This window comes from Hippocampus comes, unplaced genomic scaffold, assembly GCF_001891065.2.
Source record: "Hippocampus comes isolate QL1 unplaced genomic scaffold, H_comes_QL1_v1.1 scaffold37, whole genome shotgun sequence".
Classification (NCBI taxonomy): domain Eukaryota; kingdom Metazoa; phylum Chordata; class Actinopteri; order Syngnathiformes; family Syngnathidae; genus Hippocampus; species Hippocampus comes.
The window spans coordinates 98453-113849 of record NW_017805535.1 but is presented as its reverse complement, the minus strand read 5'-3'; the positions used below and the strand labels follow the sequence as shown (position 1 = coordinate 113849).

Sequence of the window (15397 nt, the reverse complement as noted above, 5' to 3'; positions counted from 1 at the left end):
CACACACACACACACACACACACACACACACACACACACACACACACACGCACACACACTCACAGACACACACGCGCGCGCGCGCGCGCGCTTCAGTGAAGAGAAGGGGGAGGAGACACAGACAGCAGCACCCTGTGAGCACTGAGCAGCACACGAACAGGTGAGACAGGGAGACGAGAGAGAGCTCGATAGCGCTTGAGTACAGAGAAAAAACTACACGGTGGAAAGTGGAAAGGTGAGAAAATGGATAGGAAACGCAGTGAAATTTGGACTGATTTCAACTTAATTGATAGTTCAAAGGCAGCGTGTAGACTGTGCAAGGTTAAAATGTCCAATATCAAATATTAATTTATCATTTGTTGTTTGGTAATCAAAGCTTACTTATGTTGTTTTAATGTAAATATTTAAACACTTATAAATATGCACAATCAGAGATTGGAACTTTTTGTTGACCTTTTTTTGAGATGGGTCTTTGTTTTTGTACTTTGTAATTTATTTTTTTGTAGCACTCCATGTTGTACGCCATGTTGAGTATGTTCAGAAGAATATAAATAAAGCCATATAAATAATAAATATTTGATATACTGTATATTTTTTACATTCGTAATTCATTTTACACATAATTTTACATTATTTTTGGTATTAAACTAATTTAAGCAACAAAAAAACTGAGGAGCCATTTGGGAGCCGAAAGAGCCGGCTCTTTTTAGTGAGCCGAGCCAAAAGAACCGGCTCTCTAAAAAGAGCCGGAATTCCCATCACTAATGACGTGCGCATTCAGGTTCCTATGTTCGTCCGCACGCTGAGAAAGCCCGCGGATGACGGATTGAGATGGCGGAGAAAACGACATTTCACTCATTCAATCCCAGCCATTTTCACTGGAGCAACCCCCTCAATCCCAGTGTTTTACTGGATTTTGACTGATTTTGCAAGGCCCACAGAATATTTGGTTCTAATGCTATATAAACATGTAGCCTACCAAAATAAAGTTTGGACTCTCTTCTTTCAGTATAAAAAAAATGTGTTTCTATATTTTTCCATTCTTCAGCAATCGGCATTACAAAATGGCTAAGTTTCATGAAAATGGCGATTCCTGGGCAAAAAACGGAGCAAAAGAGCTTTTTGGAAAAGCATGCATTTCAAGTACGTGAGGCACCACTGCCACCTCCTGGTCACTTTTTTACATGATTTATTGGATTGGATTGGATACAACTTTATTGTCAAATGTGCTGTATGCAGCACAGATGAAATTTCCTCCCTCTTAAACAGAAAACAGACAAGACATCAATTCCTATTACATGTTTTTGTATTAATAAAGAGGTGAGTAGTCATTGAAGTTATGTTTATTGGAAGTTATATTTGTTGACAGAAAGAGAACACCCACCCACACACACACACACACACACACACACACACACACACACACACACACACACGCACATGTAATAATGCTAACGGTGTCAGTTTTACTTGTGGCCCATGGTATATAGCCAGAACTGAAGTATTGTGTTTCTAATGGCCATAGTATTTTATACTAATTGATATCTTCTTATTTTCTTTTCCAAGATGGCAACCGAGTAGGCAGCCGTCAGCAAGTGTGCTTCAAGAGCCTTGCGTTTTTGTTGTTTTTGTTGTTTTTGTCTTTTCTTTTGTCACATGGTCTTGTTATGTCATGTGGACCTGATGTGGATTGTTTTCAGCATTTTTGGCCACTACATTCATCAAAGAAGAATAATCTGTGCTTGATGGTCGCACCTTCTCAGCAGCACACATGTACCGGCACTGATTTTTTGATTGGGAGGAATGGCGGCGCCATTTGACTGTCGTTTCTGGACAGCCCCGGGGCGATTGTGTTTTGCGCCTGAAATGGGCAGCATTTTCACAGCCCCGCTTTGTTCAGCGGAAAGGTCGGTGCTGTTGGACAGTCTGCGGCTGGATGGATGCGTGGCTTGAGGAGCCGACGATGAGAAGAAAGGAGCGTCAGCGCAGAGCGCTGATGTGTATGTGGAACTGGGAGTCGCGGCTTGGAATTGAAGCGGATTTACTTGGGACAGCAGATGAGAGCCAATCTCTTTTTCGTTAATGGACGCTACAGCTTCTTGTTGCTTTCAAACCTAGCTTGTAGCAGACGTGTGCACATTTTCATCATGACGTCTTTGATCCACTGGTGAAAAGGACACTTCGATTCGCTCCTCTTTCATATATAACTGTTTCAAACAACAAAGTGTATGGAGGAAAAGTGGTTCAGATTGCACGACTGTCTGTGTCTTGTGTTGTGTTGTATTATTTTGTCTTATGTTACCTGTTCTTTTGATGGCGGTGCGTGCACCCGCAGCGGCTCTTGTTGTCTCGTTATCTGGTTGAGAGGGAGTAGAAATTTCATCTGTGCTGTACAGCACATTTGAAAATAAAGTTGTACTTGACTTGACTTGACTTAATAATGACCAGTAAGTTCCTCTTTGCAGTGTGAGACTCGAAAAAATACTCAGATTTTGTGGTATGCTGTATTCATGATGCCATATGAGTACAATAAAAGTGTTAAACAACATATTTTGAAAAATCTATTTATTTTATTGAATAAACCTGGAGTACACAGCTGCTGATGTATTTATGTTCATTGTTAATGCATAGTTTTCAAACATTCTGCCTTGTGTGAGCAGTCTGACAGACAGACACAGAGTTGGAGCGCCTTTGCTGTAGCTCTGCTTGAACCAATGCTGTTTTCCACAACAGTAAAGGAAAAGCAAAAAGGTGAAGAGATTTGAATTTTCAAAGAGGACCGTAGTCTCTATTCAATGTCGTGCCAGGTCTGCAGTGGTGAGTCTGTCCCCTGTGGACTTTTGTTTAGTTTTTGGTGTCCATTTGGGTGGTTTTTGTCAAGGAAAATTGGTGGCTGGCATTTGCCAGGGTTGCTTATATATGATATGAAATAAAATTTGGACAGGTGGTGGTGGCAGTAGCCCATGTGGCTAGTATGGCGGTGGACCAGGTGGCCAATATGGATATGGACCAGGAGGCCAAGGTCGTGGTGGCCAAGGTCGTTGCCCATGGTGAAAGGGAGGCCAATATGGATAATTTATTGGTGGCCCAGGAGGACCTGGTGGTCCAGGTGGTCCTGGTGGACTAGGGGGTCCTGGTGGTCCAGGTGGTCCGGTTGGTCCTGACCTGGTGGACCACCTGGTCCAGGTGGTCCTGGTGGACCATCTTGCCCTGGGGGACCATGTGGTCCGGTTAGTCCTGGTGGACCAGGTGGCCCTGGTGGCCCAGGTAGTCCTGGAGGTGATCCAGGTGGACCTGGTGGACCATGGTGATTTGAAAGACAGCTGGTTCCTGTGATAAAGAGTTGACATCTTTGTTACATGGTGACCTTTCACTTACTCTTTGTTACTTGGTCGCTGAGAGTTTGATACTTACCAAACAGCACAAGGGCAACAGTGAACACTTTGAGAATGCTCATTGTGGCTGATGATGTCCTAAAAGACAGTGAAAAGGGAGGGTAAACGTACATCGAGAGAAAGTCTATCTGGTGAACATGATGGGAGAACTGGCTGCTTGGACACACTCAGTATGGTGTGGCCCAGGTCCCATGCCATGCCACGAGACACCTGGACTGCGACTGGGAAGAAGAGTCACAACTCCCTGCCAATCTAAATGTTGTCGCCATTGGACGGAATTCTCTTCTTGACAGAAACCACTCTTTTTTGGGAAAGGATTTTTTTTGTTGACTCGCTAATTGCTCATTAATTATGCTGCCATTGACGAACATGGTGCCAGCACCAAACATGCAGTTCAAAGTCCACGGTCACACAGAGCCTTGCCGTGCAAAAGCCTTGATCTTCACAGTCCATTTGTTAACCAAGGTTTGCATTGTAGAACACATTGGACGCCCAGGATTTTGGCGGCTCCTCAGTTATTTGGAGATTGTTTGTTTCAAATTTAAAATACTTTTTTGTTGGACGATCCACCATTTATTGTGGAAAATGATTATTGGCAGTATTTCACAAAATTTTCAGGTATGTTTTGGGTGAACCACTGGACAATAAAAGGCTGATTCTACCTTTCTTGCAATTTTTGTTCTTTAGTAATCAGCAAGAAAACATCGCAAAATTTTCCAAAATTCACCCGCTTCTCACAAACCTTGGAGAAAATTTGCTTTTTGTGAAAACAAACATTCCAAGTGGAGGAGAGACTTCGGTGCTGATATTTTCACTTCAGTAACATCTGAACAGTAGTTCTATTTTATGAAGCAGGTAAACATTTCAAAATGGCTACTGAGAGCAAAATAATTTTTGAGAAACAAGCGCTGTGAATGGCACCCAAATGAAACAAAAAAATTCCTCAATGCTGCTAATAGGTTCTGTTGTTTTTTAGAAACCGAAAGTGTTATTTATCATTCTTTTAAGCTCTGTCTCATAATAGTGCTGAACACATTAAAATAGAATTCGACACTTCTTTATAATCTGTGGGACCCCAGAGGCAGCTGATGGGTATCGACTGGCTAAGCGGAATGCAGCTTCAGCGGTCGCCAAGGCAAAAACCCGAGCGTGGGAAGAGTTCGTGAGGCCATGGAAGCCGATTTCCGGACGGCTTCGAGGAAAGTCTGGTCCACCTTCCGATGTCTCAGGAGGGGGAAGCAGTGCACCATTAACACTGTGTACAGTGGGGATGGGGCGATGCTGACCTCAACTTGGGATGTTGTGAGTCGGTGGGCAAAGTACTTTGAAGACCTCCTCAACTCCAGCAACACGCCTTCCTTTGAGGAAGCAGAATCTGGGGACTCTGAAATGGGCTCTCCTGTCTCTGTGGTTGAAGTCACCGATGTGGTTAAAAAGCTCCTCAGTGGCAAAGCCCCAGGGGTGGATGAGATCAGCCTGGAGTTCCTCAAGGCTCTGGATGTTGTGGGGCTGTCCTGGTTAACATGCCTCTGCGACATCGCGTGGTCATCGGGGAGAGTGCCTCTGAATTGGCAGACCGGGGTGGTGGTCCCTCTTTTTAAAAAGGGGGACCTGAGGATGTGTTCCGACTACAGAGGAATCACACTCCTCAGCCTATTCAGGAGTGCTGGAGAGGAGGGTCTGTCGGGAAGTTGAGCCTCAGATTCAGGAGGAGCAGTGTGGTTTTCGTCCATGGAACAGTGGACCAGCTCTACACCCTTAGCAGGGTCCTCGAGGGCACGTGGGAACTTGCCAACCAGTTTCCATGTGCTTTGTGGACGTTCGACCGTGTCCCTCGGCGAGTTCTGTGGGGGGTGCTTCGCGAGTATGGGGTCCCGAATACCCTGATATGGGATCTCCGGTACCTATATCACCATTGTCAGAGTTTGGTTCGCAATGACGGCAGTAAGTCGGAATCGTTTCCAGTGAGGGTTGGACTCTGGCAAGGCTGCCGTTTGTCACCGATTCTGTTCAGAACTTTTATAGACAGAATTTCTCGACGTCGCCAAGGTATTGAGGGGGTCCGGTTTGGTAGCCTCAATATTGCCTCTCTGCTTTTTGCAGATGATGTTGTACTGTTGGATTCTTCAAGCAGGGCTCTCCAACTCTCACTGGAGCGTTTCGCAGCCAAGTGTGAAGCGGTTCGGATGAAAATCAGCACCTCCAAATCTGAAACAATGGTCCTCAGTCGGAAAAGGGTGGAGTGGCCTCTATGGGTTGGGGAGGAGATCTTACCCCAAGTGGAGGAGTTTAAGTATCTTGGGGTCTTGTTCAAGAGCGAGGGCAGAAAGGAGTGGGAGATCTACAGGTGGACTGGTGCAGCGTCTTCTGTGATGCGACTTTGTATTGGTCTGTCGTGGTGAAGAAGGAGCTGAGCCAAAAGCTGAAGCTCTCAATTTACCAGCCAATCTACATTGCAACCCTCATCTATGGTCACAAGCTATGGGTCATGACCGAAAGAGATGCCAGATACAAGCCGCCGAGATGGATTTTCTCCACAGGGTGTCCGGGCTCTCCCTTTGAGATAAGGCGAGAAGCTCGGCCATCCGGGAGGGTCTCAAAGTCAAGCCGCTTCTCCTTCACGTCGAGAGGAGCCAGATGAGGTGGGTTGGGCATCTCATTTGGATGCCTCCTGGACACCTGGTGGTGGTGAGGACGCGCTGAAGAGACTATGTCTCCCAGTTGGCCTGGGAACGCCATGGGATCCCCCGGAAAGAGCTGGAACAAGTGGCTTGAGAGAGGGACGGCTGGGCATCCCTGCTAAAGCTGTTGCCCCCGCGACCCGACTCCGGATTAATAAATCCTCACTGAACGAAGACTTAGAAACAGGAACCAGACTTCTCAAGAAATTGTGTGTGTGTGTGTGTGTGTGTGTGTGTGTGTGTGTGTGTGTGTGTGTGCGCACGCGCGTGCGTGCGTGCGTGTTTGCGTGTTTGTGCGCGCGCGCGCGCGTGTGTGTGTGTGTGTGTGTGTGTGTGTGTGTGTGTACGTGCGTGGTGTTTGTGTGTCCGGTAGTCCGTGTGTGTGACACCAAGCAATGCATTGTAATGATCAGAAAACAACATTTTTCTCGTAATACTGCTTGGAACATTCGTTTGATTTGTGACTTTTTTACTTCTATGGGAAAATTGCTGTGAAAAAAAGAATAGCAGAATAAAAGTTTTGTTTTGTTTGTTTATGAACCACCATCCATCATCTCAACAGCGTGAGTACTTTGGCCTACTCTTGTGCAGGTCATGTATCCGAAAGTAAGGGGAGACTTTTCGTCCCCCCCCCCCCGCCCCCCAAGATCTGAACTCAACTGTATTTACTTCCAGCTTGCCAAGGATTAATTGTAATGTTGCTTTTTTTGTGCAGTTGTCAGGATAATGAGGCTGACGAAATGGAGCATGTCACCACAGCAAGCTTTGTCATTGGGAGAGATTATTTTTTTTCGCACCGACTCAAAGACATTAGGATAGTCATTGATGGAACAGTTGGGTCTAAAACAAGTTTCAATGTTAGCCATTTGGGCCGAAAAAAAAACTTTGAACACCAAAATACTTTAAGTTATTTATTGGGAATATGAAGTCAGCCCCAAGTGTGACTGCTTTCAAGTCCAAGTTAAAAACTATCCTCTTATAAAGGGCTCTTATCAAGCATTTGTTTTTACTTAAATGCAGTTTTAAAAATCTTTTTCTTCCACCTTAATTTTAGTACTCTCTCTTTTATTTCTGGACTTGGTTTTAAATGTCTTCAGTTCTTTTATTTTTAAATGCTTTTACATTTTGTAATTCTGCACTGTATTAATCATTCCCCATCATTCCAAAAGTAATGAGGGCATTTTTTTTAATGCAACTTTACGGCAATTTTAAATCTTTGATCCAAATTAAAAAAAAAATGCCTCGTTCCAATTTACAAAGATGGTGAGCATAAAGGAAACACTAAATCATGTCACACACATTCATGAAATACTGTATATGAGACCACGGATGGGCAACTGATGGCCCGCAGGCGCAGCCGGCACACTCTTTTAGCGGCCTCTTAAGTAAAAACAAGAAAACAAAAAAAAAAAATACTACCTCATTAATATAACAAGTTTGAATGAGGTGACATTTGTGAAAAATGCATGACATGTATTCATACATTCATTCATTTTCCGAACCTCTTTATCCTCACCACGGTCGCGGGGGGTGCTGGAGCTTCTCCCAGCTGTCTTCAGGCAGTAGGCGGGGGACACCCTGAATCGGTTGCCAGCCACACACAGGCATACAGAGACGAACAACCATCCATGGCCACACTCACACCTAGGGACAATTTGGAGTGTTCAATCAGCCTGCAATGCATGTTTTTGGAATGTGGGAGGAAACCGGAGTACCCGGAGAAAACCCACGCAGGCCAGGGGAGAAGATGCAAACTCCTGCTGGAACTGAACCCGGTACCTCTGCACTGTGAGGTTGACGTGCTAACCACTGGACTACCGGGCTGCCTGACATGTATTCTTACACATAATTTTGGTTTGCTCTTCACCCGTTTCATGCCATCCTCGAATGGTAATTTTTTGTGCATGAGAGCCCTGTGCACTGGAATATTAAAAATAAAACTCACAGTACATGGTTCATTTTTGATTGTTCAAACGTTCTTGAAGGATGGATCTTTTACCACTTCACTGAGAAATGTATTATGAAAAATGAAATTTGTTGAGAGCATGTTTTTTTGCATGTATGCACATGTTGAGTGTGTATTTAAAATGCAGTTTTTGTCATAAGTTTGGTTTGGAGTGTACAAAGCACAACACCAAACATGCCCAACATTAACGTTGTGTGCCCTGGAAACACTTGAAGGTGCCGAGAGTACTCACCACGTACACTCAAGTTTGCTCTTGGAAACCCTCTCAGGCCTTGCGTTGTTGACAGTCGTGCTTCAGTCGCTCTTCTGTTGCCTCACAGTCGTTACCAGAGAGCTTAAATCACTTGTCCGGCCACCATTAAGGTGGGGCCCTTGTGAAGGTGGAGCACTGATTTGATTTTCTTTTGTTTTCACACAATTACAGAAGGTGGTTTTTATTCGGTCGGTATTGCCATGCAGTATTTCTTCGTCATGTTGCCAAGTTGTAATTCATTAGTTAATTGAGTCACTTTGAAGTGAATAAATTAAAGGTCACTGCCACTGGAATTTTATGTGCAGGTACGCGGAGTCTTCAATGTCTTCAAACAGAGGTTTTTTTCTTTTTTTTAAATTATCCGTCAATGAGCTGGGTGGTGTACCTGATGACGGTAACTGTGGCTTTGCAAAGAGGACACACCTGTTTGTCTCCTCTGAGTCAGTAAGTAACAATTACGATACCAAGTCACATTATAGTTGAAATAATCATGTGTCCAATTTTTTAAAAATCGAGTGATCAGCTCTTTCCAGTAAAATATGTGGCTGGAAATAAACACAGCTTTTCACTTGTTACATATTTTATTACATTGCACCCATCATGTCTGTGTGAAAATGAAAATCAGAATCATCGTTATTTGTCCTATTAAAATATACTGTACTGTACTTATAAATTGGACAATTTTGGGACATAAAGTTCAAAGTAATTTTCATTTTCCGTTTCCACAGGGTTTAACTCCAACCAACTTGGCATCGCTGGACCCAGACTAACCCCATGGGAACTGGTGCTACAAGCTTTCGGTGCAGTTGTATCACTCAAAATGTTCTTGAAATATATGCATGTAGCCATGCATAATGTTTACTGTGCTCATCCTGCTACCTTTGCATTGATAAATCCGGTGCACCACTATAATAATAATTTTCCTGATTATGTCTATGTAGTTCTGTTGTCAAAACTTATATCCTTGTTGCATGAACTTCAGATGGGTTCAAAATGAGATGTTTCCAGCCGAGGCATGAACAATGACGCAAGTTCGAAATTGTGAAATACACCAAAGGTAATGAATTGAGTCTCACCTGAAATTCGAGCTGAGGGGGGGATACTTCACAAATCTTGAGTAGGTAATTGGGCTACCCTTTGTCCCCAAAAATTTCAGCAGTCTTTTCCAGAGTTTTGTATGAAAAAAATTAAAAATTAATCAGGGGCCACTCAGATTATGGCCCGCCATTTGCACATTGCTGTTCTACAATAAGAGCTGATCATTAAAAAAAAACCCAAACAAACAAAAAAAAGAACTTTGTGACATTGTCTGGACAATTAGTCAAGGTTGAATGATGGTGTCAATTGTGACACAATTGATTTATTTAAAATGTATTTGATCCCAATGGAAACGTTTTGAAATTAAAACAAATTGGAAGTGAGGAGTGAGGTCGACTTCTGTGGTTCAACTGCATTTAAAACTGTCAATAAAAAAAAAAAAGAATGATCAAAGTGATTTTTTTTTCTTTATTGAACTCCATCGTCTTCGACCTGATGACAGCAGAATGGGGAAATAACAGTACAGAAGCATGAATCTGTGTTTTACATCGAATCTGCTTTCAGTAACCATTACGTTCGATCCTTGTGACTCTATGGCTAAATAGATATACTATCTATTTACATCTGAGTATATGCTATTAATATCATTTCATCAATTATCAAATATTAAAGGTACTGCGAGACAACCAAGCTTTGCTAAAGACAACATAATTCACTGCTGTGTATGAAATAACAACATAATGACTTGAAAGCAGGGCTGTCCAATAGAAAATAATCATTTTGCCACAATAACATTTTTCACCTTAAATTTATTAAACACACTAAAACCAATACAGGGTGAAATATGATGGGAGGCCTGTTACTCCATGTTATGGGGCTGCTTTGCTCCATACAGCAAAGGGTGGCTTGAATTTGTGCAGGCTGACATATCAAGCTTATGAAGACTAGAAGGAAATGTGTTGCCCAGTGTCAGAGAGCCGGGTCTATTTTGTGGCAAGTTTATATAGAGATCCGGGTAATTATAAAGGGTTTGCATTAATAAATATAGAAATAGTTTCACAAAGAAGTGGTACCTTTACTTACGAATGTCTCTTCATTTGAATACTGCCTCTTGTTACGAAAGAAATTTCAAGATCCGAAAGGTAAAAAATACAGTATGGGCTGATCCTTGCAGCTCCGAGTTTCCTGAACTTATGGCTGCTCTGCCATTGGCTATTACCTAGAATCTTTCTGGCATTCCATTGGCTAAGAGGGACCTCTACGGTCTGTGTCTATGTGTTTAGATAGATTTATATGTGTCTATGCAGCGTCCTCGTCATCTGCCCGTTGGGCCATGAGGTGTTCCGAGTTTTTCGTAAATGTGAATCACCCGGAAAAAGTGTTCACCAGTCCGGCGATAGCTCTCTATGCTGATGTTTGCCTTGGACATTTTCGAAGGATTGTTCAAACCCAACAAAAGCAAACGTCCTTGGATCAGTTCTTTCCAAAACGCCAGGCAAAAACCACTTCTGAGAGAGAGCATGAACTCAAGAGGGCAAAAAATAATGAGGACGAAGTTACAAGTTAAATGACCATCATTTTTATTCTTTATTCTTTGTTTTTTTACATTATGCATAACTCAAATTTATTATGCAATAATCTAATTGTATTATTTATTACATATTTTGATGCATTTTTATGCTTTCGGAAATATTTATATCAGAATTTTTTTGGGGGGTGAGGGGGGGGGGGCTTGGAACGAATTCGGGCATTTACATAGAAAGTGTGTCTCTACTTACAAAATTTTCTAGTTAAGAAGTTTCTTCCAGAACCAATTAATTTCGTAAGTAGAGGAACCATTGTAAATCTTTTTGTATTTCACAAAGAAGCATGACAAATATTAGTAAGGTCTCGCCACAAGGATGCCACAATAGGATCAAATACTATCGTTCTGGTCTTAATGTCATCTGTTCTTATATCACATTTGATGTGAGTACCTAAACTTTGGACATCCCTGCTCTAAAGTGAACAAAAGTTATTTCAGCAAAAGCAAAATGATGGGTAGAGAAGGTGTGATAGCAGAGGGTGATGTGGCTAAGGGTTAGCCATTTCATCTGAAGTCACAGAAGAAGTCAAGCTTTGCAAGGCTCCCATTTCTACAAATTAAAAAAAAGAAAAAGAATTGATTTTTGATATAGCTCATCACTTGAAGCTGTTTGTGAGAGAAGAGATCTAAATCAATATCCTAATCATCATAAATAATGGAAATTGAATCAGCACCAATCTGGACAATTTTAAGGACACCCATAGCCTGCGTAACACGTCTGTCATGTACAGTGTTTTTCACGGATTTATTTTGGAGTCTATAATAAAATCCATAAATGCCCTACCCCTCATCCAATCTGGTGGTTTACTTGTACTTCCTTCTGTAACCCTACCAAATAAACTATTTGCTAATTATCCATATCACCCACGGCACAGAATATATGAATACCTTTATATTTGAGGTATGTCAGGAAGTCAATGAGAGTGTGGACAATGTCTTCCTCCGCTTTCCTTTGGTCACCTGTGAAAATAGAGCCACAAATGACCACATTTTTGGATCAGAATCTCCAGATGATCAAAAAAATCAGCATTTTCAATTATGTATTGGGAATGAAAACTTGAGAGAATCTTGCCAGAACACCCATACATCCGTTTTCAACACGGCTTATTTTTTACAGGGTCCAGTGCTGGAGCCTATCCCAGCTGAATTCGGGCAGAAAGCGGACGACACTCTGAACTGGTCGCCAGTCACTCGTAGGGCACACATGGAGAGAAACAACCATTCACACCCACATTCACATCATCAGTGAGTGGGGAACTGATCCCACGTTGCCCACACGCAAATCAGGCGAATGTCTCAATATACCCTCAGCGACACCTTTTCAGAACATTAAAAAAAAAAAAAGTTTCAAAAATCAAACCTGTACAAGAGCAGGGCAAAAGCGGCGAGAACCTTTGCCTGAGGCTTTTGTACCTCTGCTGCTGTGACCTCAGTGCCTCAGTTTTCCAGTCCCTATCACATGACCTCTCAAGGCGTCCTTTGCCATTCAAGGTCAAGCGTGAAGTAAACTTGGCCAACCACCTATTGAGTATTATGGCTAAAACTATTTCAAGGGTACTTTTCTTACCTTTTTTAACGCAGCCCACCCAGGTTCTAAATTAGACCCATAGTAACGTCCTGAACGCCAAAAATGCTTTTGTTCACCAATCTCAGCGAGTGATGTCATTGCCGAGTCACCAGTCAGCCATCATACTGCATTGTTCATTGTCCTGTTAACCACTCTTTGCCAGTGCTTTTGAGGTATTTGGTGAAGTGCCTCGGCGCTGTGTGGCGCTGCACTGTTCACATACAGGCAAACAATTGATTGAGTGGCCAAAAGAAAAGAATATAAATGGGACAGTTTCGTTCTCACAAAGCAAATGAATTTTACGCCGGTGTTGATGAGCGTTTTTGTTACAAGCACTTTGACTACCTCAGTTTTCTCAACCGTTTTGCTTATGATAAAGGCTTTGCAAAAAGGTAGGTGTGATAATCACTAACTCTGGCTGTTGTGTATGAAAGCATTCGATTCAAAGTATGATACATGCACATGGATGTAATCCTGTAGGAAATCTTTCAAACTACTGTATTGTCCGCACTGTAAGGCACACTTATTGCATGCTAATTCAATTTTCTCAAAAGCCAAGAGCGTGCCCTATAATACGATGTGCCTGATTTCTTGGATGTAGTATTTTACATTTTCTATAAAGTGCTTAGTTACAGCTGTAGCAGTTGTGAAAGCTCTATATAAATAAAGCTGTATTGTATTGTATCGCCTTTAGCTTAGCTCCATCTGGTGGATGCATAATGCAACCTTAGCCACTATTGTAGCTTCTATTCGATGCGCCTTATAAGTGGTGCACCCTATATATGAAAACAGTTTTAAAGAGGTCATTCATTGAAGGTGCGCCTTACACTCCGAAGCGCCTTATAGTGCAGAAAATACAGCATGTTTTACAAGTGCATATTGCATCTCCTCTTAAATTAAGTTAAATTAACTCCACAGTGAATTACACTCAGTGTATTGATCTTGGTGGTGTGTCATTATATTACAATCCATGTCATACATACTGATGCATGATACTGATACATTATGCTCAAAACACCAACCTGTTTGGAAGTTATCTTCCCAGTCCATGTCTCTCTTGCCAGCAAGACCAGGCTTGTCTCCAAGTATCCTGTGTCCATCTATGCCATCTGGACAGGAGTAGAGTTGTTTGTAGTTAAGGGCAGCCAGCATGCCAAATACAGTGTCACTCACTCTTGTGCACAGCTGGGTGTGAATGTTTTGCTGGTGGCCGGAGGGGCAATAGGTGCACACTGGCAGCCACGTTTCCGTCCGTCTGCCCCAGGGTTGCTGCGGCTACACACTGTAATTTACCATGGCCAGAGCGTCAAGTGAGGGTGCATGAATAATGTATCCACTCTCAAGCATCTTCGAGTGTTCAGAAACGGGTTATTATTATTATTATCATTATTATTAATGTATTACTATTATTGTTATTATTAATTATAACAAATATAATAAATACACATTAAAACAATTTAATTGGAGTTTTATAGCCTTGTGCTGATTCTGCATCATAATCTGCAAATGAAACCTAAAATAGGCTGGATATACATTTTTTTTTTACAGTTCAAATAATTCAAATTCAATGCAAAATAAAATCATTCTTAATTCACTAAATGATTTGCTGAAATCGTACACTGTGGGTTAGTTTAAAACTTGTATTTTCTGTCCCGCTTAACCTCTTCAATGGCAGGACGGGACTGCAGTCTGTCCTGGCAGACAGACAACCTCCCCCCAGCATAGTCGCCATTCAGTTGAAGGGTGGTGGTGTTGCTTTCAGAGAGAATTTTGACCCCACACCAGCTGCATGACAAATAATTATGTGAACCTCTTTTCTACATCACTCTGATTTATGCCTACCAAACTTAGGGTCAGGATATAAATCAGGTCCAGGTCAATTTTTATTGGGTCATTGACTGTCAGAGTCAAATGTTATGAGCTATTTTGTTGTTTTTAAGTTGTCCGCGTTCTTGGCGAAGCTCTTTCTTTTCATGTTCTAATAATTTTATGTCTTTCTTGTTCTTTAGCAATAATTTAATTGTAGAGTTCGAAGTAGTTGGACATCATTTTGTAATTATAGTGCTCCCAAATTCAGGATATGATAAGATGATTTGGCATAGAACTGACATGGTTCTGTTTGTTTTGTCTCGTAGTAGGTGAGATCTGAGGGCGTCTCTTCCAGCGCCACACCTGTTCATTGTCAACATCATCAATCACCTGCCTTTAAAAGGACTGCCAGGCTGACAACTCATTGTTGGATAATTTAGCCTTTCTCATGACACTAATATCAAGTGGTGTGTTTTCTAGACGTCTAAGTTCATGCTTTGTAGCCACGTTTAGTATTTTTGATCTTATAAGTGTAGCAACGCCACTCGAGGGAAGCGCGCCTCAGCAGTCGATACAGTCAGTAGTCCACCGCTCTCTGCTTTGCGCGCGTAAGCGCGAGCACGTACGCACGCGCGCGGTTTTTGGTTTCAACCAATCAGCGCCGACGCAACTCACGTCACGGATGGAGAAGCCGGAACAACACCACAACTGGTTAGCCTAGCCTACACGACGCACAAGGTCTCACGGACACGTTTTCCCTATGATCTGTGTGCCTTGCCTTTCTTTCCCGAGAAAACATTTTCACTGTACTAACTGTCTTAGCCACTGCGCCTTTCTCGTTCCCCTAGGGCAGACATGGGCAAACTACGGCCCGCGGGCTGGATCCGGCCCGTTGGTCTTTTTAATCCGGCCCGCCGAAGGTTGGTACAGTACACAATTAAGGTTCGATGTAAATTATTGCATTCATTTCATTTGGACTTGTAATACAGGCATTTAAACGCCAGGTGGCGCAGTTACTTGAAGTCGCAGAGCACAAGGAGGGAGGGGGAGACGATACGGAAGCCCGGAGTAGCACTAACTCAAGTAAGTCGCGCTCGATACGA

At 42.5% G+C, this 15397-nt stretch overlaps 2 protein-coding genes across 3 annotated transcripts in view; both read right to left on the bottom strand.

Annotated features, from left to right (window-relative positions):
• Positions 1-3049: 3049 nt before the first annotated feature.
• On the bottom strand, positions 3050-8383 carry LOC109520735 (cuticle collagen 1-like). The gene is made up of 3 exons (XM_019878155.1): positions 8275-8383; positions 3415-3473; positions 3050-3330 (listed from the first exon to the last, which is right to left on the bottom strand). The coding sequence occupies exons 2-3, from the start codon at positions 3455-3457 to the stop codon at positions 3077-3079; spliced, it is 297 nt and encodes a 98-aa protein (XP_019733714.1). The 5' UTR covers positions 3458-3473; positions 8275-8383; the 3' UTR covers positions 3050-3076.
• Positions 8384-11130: 2747 nt separating this feature from the next.
• Positions 11131-15397, bottom strand: part of gal (galanin/GMAP prepropeptide) — a 24845-nt gene continuing 20578 nt past the window's right edge. For both annotated transcript variants that reach the window (XM_019878154.1, XM_019878153.1), the window contains 3 exons: positions 13508-13594; positions 11807-11878; positions 11131-11468 (listed from right to left, as the gene is read on the bottom strand). In XM_019878154.1, the coding sequence (XP_019733713.1) occupies positions 11407-11468; positions 11807-11878; positions 13508-13594 (221 nt within the window). In that variant the 3' untranslated portion in view covers positions 11131-11406. The remainder of the gene's footprint in view (positions 11469-11806; positions 11879-13507; positions 13595-15397) is intronic.